The 8450-nt window shown below is 46.2% G+C and overlaps 1 protein-coding gene across 1 annotated transcript; it reads right to left on the reverse strand.

Moving 5' to 3' along the window:
• Positions 1-1237: 1237 nt before the first annotated feature.
• Positions 1238-3574, reverse strand: CATSPERD (cation channel sperm associated auxiliary subunit delta). Its single transcript, XM_038389060.1, has one exon. The coding sequence runs from the start codon at positions 3572-3574 to the stop codon at positions 1238-1240; it is 2337 nt and encodes a 778-aa protein (XP_038244988.1).
• Positions 3575-8450: the final 4876 nt, after the last annotated feature.

Here is an 8450-nt window from a genome sequence, read left to right on the forward strand (position 1 = left end):
ACATCAAAATACTTTTTCTATAGTCAAGACGATATGAAATGTGTAGACAAAATCCCAGTTGATTTCTTAAACGATGAATGTTGTGGTTTTTGGTTTTTCTGTTGCATGCCACTGTCGTGTTAGCCCATACATTGTGCCTACCAGTAAAGTTTTTTTAAAAATCTATTAATACAGATTTGAAAGGTCCTTGCAAGTGTAGGGGTGGGGGGAAAGGGGAGGGTGATGAGAGCCTCAGTGGTGAAGAGTATGAATTGATTATGGCAGTGGACCACAACAAAGCTTCATGGTACATTCATTAAATAGGCAATACTTGGTTGACCACATGACACAACAGGAAACCATTGGTCTGTCAACTAAAAAGCCTAACTTAATGAACTAACCCAGGGGCCACATTCTGCAACCTTTATTCATGTTAATTCGTATTTACTCAGGCTAGTAATCCCATTGAAGCCAAGTGCTATTCAACCTCAGTAATGTTTTCAGAATCCCTTCAATTCTCTCATATTGGAAAATAATTGTACTGCATTGTTTTGATGGAGAGTTCTTTAGAACCCAATAGAAGTGTCAGTATTCTGCCATCCAGCAAATGAAATGGAATGGGATATAAACTAAAATTAATATTGCAAATGGTGGGAGAGGAGGAAAATATACACCCTAATCACAACAGAAATGCAAAATAGAGGAAACAGGAATGTCTTGGATTTCCATTTCCATACTGTCCATGGAACAAGCACCGGCCATGCTCCAAGAACATCCTTGGAAAGGATCAGCTGCATTAGAAGATCCAGCTCTTGAATAGGTTAATATAATTGACTACATCAATAAAAGGTGACACGCTTAAAAGCAATATATTAGCAATAAAATAGCTGGCTATAAGGATTGTTCACAGAAGCCAAGAGATGGAAGATTTCTGCATGAAAAATGAGAAAAAGAATGGGGAAGATTGAGTATGTTACAATAGATCTGAAGAAACATCCACCCTTTTAACAATCTAATAGCTTGGAGTAAGGACATCACCCCACTAGCATCTATAAAGTTAGAAAACATATAACCGTTCCTTTTATCATTTCCTCTTTCATGCATAGGCATTCCTTATTTTAACCAGGCTGCCTCAATCGGGCTTATTTCATGAAAAAAAAAAATTGCTCTCCTGAACTATAAAACTAGCCTATGAGAATTCTTAAACTACCCCCATTAATTTTCTTGAACACCATACTGAGTTTCTAAATGATTATGCTCAAAATACTTTAACTTTTGGGGATTTTTTCATAAGTGATAGTTTAGGTAAGAGGTATCCCATCAAAATTGCAATCAGAATGATAGTCAGAAAAGCTGTCAGCATTGTCCAAGCATGTAACAAAGACTTTGGGAGGGCGCCAGTGACATATACACTGACAGTTGCAGACAATTCACAGTAACTGTATAATTTGTCCACAACAATGACTTTAAAGATATAAAAGCCATTATAATGTGAAAAAGTGATCTTGTTCTTTTTATTTTGAGCAAGAATTTGATATTTGGCTGAGGGTGATACTAATTTAGGTCTATCGTGATTCTTACAGCTTTCATAGTTCATTCTGCTCCATGCAGTATGTGGATTTGGAGAATCTTGCTTTTGTATTAAAGCAGTCCAATTCTGAGGTTGAGAGATACAATTGGCTTCAGCAGCTGTCAAGAGATAATCATAATTATACATTCCATTGACTTCAAACACAACAAAGTCAGCAGAAACATACTCCACAAATGTATTATTTTCCCACAGTTCAAGGACTGGCAGCCAAGGAGTATCGTAATACAGCAGAAGAGGACACCCCAGTTCACTATATTCGTACAGAACTTCAAGATCACTTTGACCTAACTGTGGTGTGGCAAGAAAATTTGGATCGTATACATTGTGACTGATAGAATAAGTGAAGTTATCTTGCAGTGTGCCTTGATTAAACAAGCCTTTGCTGCATGCTGTTGTGTTTTTAAAAACTTTAATATGTTTAGTAGGTGGGCAACCTATTTTGATAAGTGCAGACAAAGGATGCATATCAATGCAGCAGGTGCCTTTGTTGGGGATGTCCACAGTAAGGACAGACATCCCGCCAGAGGGGAATGTGTCACTGAAATGAGGGTCTGCCATGCCAGAGAAACACTGCTGCAGAAGCTGCATGTGCAAGCTGTACTTGGTGTTCCTGTCATATGTGTACCCACCCTCTGTTATCTTTGCCTGGAACCCTAGCACATGGGGGTTACTCACAGTCACCATCGGAAAAGCCTCAGTGCCCGGCTTTGGCACAAACGTGGCACTAAGGTTCAGCTTCTGGTGCATGTCGATATAATGGATCTTGTTGTGGAAATGGCCCTTGAGGATCTCAACTGGGCACTCTTGCAGAAATGGCCAAACGTCCATGAGCAGCAACTGCACATTGAAGGTGCATTTCTGGAAGTTATAGGCCGAGGAACTATTGCTAGGTACAGGGCTCAACACGGTTAGCATCCCTACCTTGTCGAACATCAGCACTGCATTGCACAGGCCTTTCTCGTGGTGGTGGTGGTTCTCTCCAATGTGCACCATAGTTCTGGAGACCATGTCTAGGCTGCCATGGAAGAGCTGATGGTCCTGGGTCAGGACTGCAATCTCACTGTTGCTGGTGACCACGTGGCAGAGGCCGCTGCCAGGGAAAGGATGGGGGGTTCTGGAAAGCACCTGTGGCTGCTGCACAGTCACTGGCTCCACAAGCAAGCCATTATTGGAGGAGATCAGCAGAGTGTCTTTTGTCCAGAGGATGGTGAAGCCCCACAGGTGAGGGTGCTGGATACTCTGGACATCTGGGCCCCCTGTGGACTTCAGGTGGAAGCCCATGGAGATATGGCTATACATGTTGCTCATGTTGCCCCCAGTGTATGTGAAATAGGCCCCTCCTCCTTTCCTTTCCCTACCGCTTTGGGTGTGGTTGATGAGAATCCCAATCTGGGAGAGGGAAACAAAATTGTAGACACCAAGCAGTACCCCTTGCAGTTCTGGGCTCAGCTTCAGAGGGGTGAACGTGTAGCCCCCATCCTCTGACAGGAAGATGTGGCTTTTGGAGGCTGAATGCCCAGTCTCATAGGCAAAAATAGTCATACTGATGGCCTGGCAGTCTGGGTCCTGCCCTGGGTAGCAGCAGTGGGTGTTTGAGAGCTCAGTGACCAAGGAATCGATCCCCTGTACTGGGAGCCATTCCTCCTCCCCAGCCATGAAGATGTAAAGATAGACCCGTCCATTTATTACCATTGCTAACCGATCCTTCTTCACAAAGGCCGTGGCACTGACTGAGGCATTTGGGGTCTCTAGCTCAGAAGGGATGGTCAGTGGCAGGAGGCTACTTTCAAATCCATCTGTGCTGAGGAAAACCACCTGTCCCAGGTACACAGCTGGACTGGGGCGTCCCCAAGGGTCGCCATCATTACATGGGTACTGTAAAAGGGAAGGTTCAGTGCGGGTGAAACTCAGGATGGTGCCTGACACTTTGTCCTGGCCCCTGAAGGACAGACCTGAGTACGCTAGCTTCTCAATAGTGCATGTCCAGGAAGCAATGCTTCCCATTTCAAAACACAGCCACAGCCAGAGTTCAGCTAGTGAGACTGGCCAGGAATGGGGCATTTGTTGTGCTGTTATCATAATATGCCCTACTACCAACTTAGGGCGGAGGTTGATACCTCATGCTCCTTGTGGACAACAGCTCAAAATGGCTCCTGGCTCTTCTCCCTCCTGCTGTAAATTAGAAGGAAGTTCCGAGAGGCAGTTGGTGGCTGGGCTGGGCTATGGGTTGGGGGTGGCTGTCGTTCTGAGTGTTTCCTATATAGTCTCTGTCATGTGTAAATGATGTCTGAGGCTCGCAGTTTTGTGGCTGATTCTACAGTACGAGCAATGACCCCTTCTGCTAGATTTACCTCACATTTGCTCCACCCCAGGGTCAACAGCTCTAGTAGTCAGTTGTGCCTAATGCTAATTTTCTGAGGAGTTTGTACTTGTCACGGGTGCTCATGATCACAAAATCACAGCAACTATGGACAATACCCCAAACCAGTAGTTTCTTGAGTCTCATTCCTCCCAAGGGGCAACAACCCTAGTGAGCAATGACCCCCCCAGAGGCTAGTAGCACTGAATTCACCTCAACTGTGCTTCCCTAATCTCTTTGTCACTGTACCTGGTTTGGGTCACAGCTGAAAATGCCCAATTCAGGACAGACTGTAGGAAACAGAGCAGACACCCAAAACTGGTGGTTTATTCTATCATTAGAGGTTACCAAGCCAGTAACAAAAGTGAGCTACTGCATCACTAAACTAGTTAACATGGAGCCAAAACAGTCACCTATAGGCAATCCAGCCGCTATCACCACTGAGATAATTGGCCTTTGTGACATAAGGTTATTAAAACCAAAAGCACCACATGTAAGGTTTTTCCAGTTCCAGAGAACCAGCCACACACCCCAGGTCAATCTATAGTTCAGATTTTACCAAATACCATGCTGCAGCCTAAACTAAAGATTGTTTAACAGAAAAGAAGAGAGTTATTTGGTTCAAGGAATCATGCACATTACAATTGATCTCAGAGTGTAGGTCAGGATATTAGCAGAGATGGTAATTCTGCTAGCTTGCAATAAATCTCTCTGGCTCACGTAAAAGATTGGGGGAAGTCATCAGTCTTTTTTTATTCTTTATTATTGCTAGAAATCATAGTCCAGAGATGGAGCAGGAATGAAGTCCAAGAATGATGGGACAGTCTGCAATTGATACCTCTTAGTCCAGGTGCCTGGAAAGTTACTGGTGCAAACATGGAGTCCTGGGTCTTGCTGAATCATGAGCCATTCATTGCCTAGGTGCTGCCTGAAGGGATCTCGGGCGGGGTCCCTAGAAGAGCTGATTCTCCTTAATGGGCCATCAAGCAGACTGGCTAGCCAACCTGTTTTGTGCAGGGTTTAAATTCTCAGAGATTATGTCCACCCTCCACCCCCAATCCCTTTGGCACTCCTGGCTTCAGCTGTGGGGTTGCGGGGAGGCAGTTGGGGTTTTAGCTCTGGGGTGGGGCACCGGGACTCAGAGATTTAGCCTGGGGAGGGACGTTGTGGCATGGAGGCTCAGGGCTTCAGCCCCCTGGGGCGCACCGGGGCTCGGGCTTTCAGCCCTGCAGGATGTGCCCGGGCTCCCGCAGGTTTTTAAAAATTTGCCAGCACTCGGCTCCAGATAGCTCAGACTGAATTTAAACTCTGATCTTGGGGGTGTTACCCAGAAACACAAAAGATTTGAAAAACAAACGCACACAATTTCATAACTTAATATACAATGATACAGGCATGTAAACAGGATAATCATATTTTAACAGACTATGACTTTTCCAATGATACTTTATGTCATAAACATAAAGGGAAGGGTAACCACCTTTCTGTATACAGTGCTATAAAATCCCTCCTGGCCAGAGGCAAAACCCTTTCACCTGTAAAGGGTTAAGAAGCTAAGATAACCTCGCTGGCACCTGACCCAAAATGACCAATGAGAGGACAAGATACTTTCAAATCTGTAGGGAGGAAAACAAAGAGTTAGACTGTCTGTGTGATGCTTTTGCTGGGAACAGACCAGGAATGCAGCCTTACAACTCCTGTTAAGTTAGTAAATAATCTAGCTAGAACATGCATTAGATTTCCTTTTGTTTAATGGCTGGTAAAACAAGCTGTGCTGGATGGAATGTATATTCCTGTTTTTGTGTCTTGTAACTTAAGGTTTTGTCTAGAGGGATTCTCTATGTTTTGAATCCGATTACCCTGTAAGCAGTGATGAGCTGCCAAAATCTTAACTGGTTCCCCCCCTCACCCCACAAGGGGGTTGTGGCCCACCCCCAACCCCCCAGGACTCCTGCCCCATCTAACCCCCCCGTGTTCCTTAACCTGCCCCCCTGGGACCCCTGCTCCATTCACCCCCCTCTCCTTTCCCATGACTGCCCCCAGAACTGGGCAGGAGGGTTGTGTGGGCCACCGTAGTGGGTGCCCATCCCCCCCAAGAGCCAGAGGGATCTGCCAGGGGGTGAGGTGGGGAGTCCTGGTGGGGTTTACCTGGGGCAGTTCCCAGGAAGCATCCAGCTGGAGCACCCACGGGGAAAATTTGGTGGGTGCTCGGCAGCTCCCTGCCCCAGGCCCGGCCCCAGCTCACCTCTGCTCCGACTCTGCCTCCTCCCTGAACGTGCTGCCCCGCTCTGCTTCTCCACACACACACACACACACCCCCACCCCCCAGCTTCCCACAAATCAGCTGTTCACGCAGGAAGCCTGGGATGGCTGAGAAGCAAACGGTGGCTTTGCTCTCAGGCACAGGGTGGCGGAGACGAGCTGGGGCAGGGAGCGGTTCCCCTGCGCGGCCCCCCCCAGGATTTACGTGCTGTCACGCGGGTGGCCCTCTTCGCGTGCCGCCTCCCCCCCCAGCTCACCTCCACCTCCCTGGGCCTGAGCACGAAGCCACCGCTTGCTTCTGAGCCCTCCAAGGCTTCTCGCACAAACAGCTGATTCGCTGGAAACTGGGCAGGGGGTGGAGAAGCAGAGCGGGTTGATAGGAGGAGGCGGAGGTGAGCTGGGGCCGGGCGCGGGGCGGGGCGGGGAGCTGAGCTGCCAGTGGATGCTCTGCACCCATGAAATTTTCTCTGTGGGTGCTCCAGCCCCGGAGCACCCATGGAGTCGGCACCTAAGGCGCCACTTTTGGCCGGTTGTTAAATTTAGAAGCCCTTTTAGAACAGGTTGTCTCTCGCGGGACAACTGGTTCTAAAAAGGCTTCTAAATTTATCAACCGGTTCTAGCAAACTGGTGCGAACCAGCTCCAGCTCACCACTGTCTAAGGTATTTACCATCCTGATTTTAGAGGTGATTCTTTTATCTTTTCTTTAATTAAAATTCTTCTTTTAAGAACCTGATTGATTTTTTCATTGTTCTTAAGATCCAAGGGTTTGGGTCTGTGTTCAGCTGTACAATTTGGTGAGGATTCTTATCAAGCCTTCCCCAGGAAAGGGGGTGTAGGGCTTGGGGGGATATTTTGGAGGAAGACATCTCTAAGTGGGCTTTTTCCTTGTTCTTTGTTTAACATGCTTGGTGGTGGCAGCATACGGTTCAAGGACAAGGCAAAGTTTGTACCTTGGGGAAGTTTTTAACCTAAGCTGGTAAGAATAAGCTTAGGGGGTCTTTCATGCAGGTCCCCACATCTGTACCCTAGAGTTCAGTGTGGGGAAGGAACCTTGACACCTTACATGACATACTTTGTACAAGATTTATCACAATTGTGCAACAGTGGTCATACATCAGTGATGATACATCATTATAAACATGGTCACCTGTCTCTTATACAGTGTCACACCTTTTGAAGCTGATCCCATTGTGAGACTGTCTCTCTGATGTGTGTGTACCTTAGCCATGCAGTTCACCAACTGCCATGTTAAGATCCCTCTTTGGACTGAGTTGCTCTTATTGTTAGATTTGTTGGTGTATTCCCCCTGTCACTTTTGATTTCTGCCCATTTTATTACTGGAAATAAAATGGCTTCATGATGCTCTCTTGGGCGCCTTGCTGTATTATGTATTAATGGCTGGGGAGGGGAGGGTTACTGATGAAATATAATTTTAACAACAGTAACACTGAAATATTTTTGAAAGAAAAAATGAATATTTAGCATTTGCATCTAGATGCCTGAAATGGCTGTAGGGTTATGCATCCCTGCTACAAAATTGGCATGCATTTTCAAAGGAATTCATGTGGCTTGAATAATGCCTCACAGGTGAGGAGGTTGAATAATATTAGCCAACACAATCATGTAACTTAATGTATATCAAGATCTTCCAGACAATTGGAAGTAAGGGTTGGGGATGAGAAGACACTGTAGCCAGCAATCACAATTTTATTACAAGTGTCACTATATTTGGTGGGTGTTTTTTGTTTTTTAAATAGTCTCATGATTTTCTAAGCTCTGCCTTTTATTTGATGAAGTTTTGCCTTTATCTAAAATGGCCACCGAGGCCTGCTCCTAGTAATGGGACTGAAGCCAGAGGCCGCCCTGTCCCTTTCACTTCTTGTAGGTGACACAGTAAAGACTGTCACTAGCTCTCATGGTTTCATTACAAGTAACATGATTTGGTACCTGCTGGAACCTTATAGTGAGATTGGCAAGAAGTCCCAGCATTCAGGTAAATTTTAGCCCTGACTGAGGGAAATCCCCTCTAGATGGCTGCCTGCCCTACTTCCCTTCCTCCTGGGGTAGAGCAACCAATCAGGGGTAGTGCAAGAAGCAGGCAGAGCTATCCCACTATCCCTTTAGGAACTGAGGAGTTTTGGGGTACAGGACGGGGAGAGGGAGCATTTGATACCATCCTTACAGGAGAGGTGAGGAGAGGAAGGAGCAGAAAGACTGTTTTGAATACAGTGGCTATGTCAGCATGTGTGTGTTTTATG

Source organism: Dermochelys coriacea, chromosome 2 (assembly GCF_009764565.3).
Source record: "Dermochelys coriacea isolate rDerCor1 chromosome 2, rDerCor1.pri.v4, whole genome shotgun sequence".
NCBI lineage: Eukaryota > Metazoa > Chordata > Testudines > Dermochelyidae > Dermochelys > Dermochelys coriacea.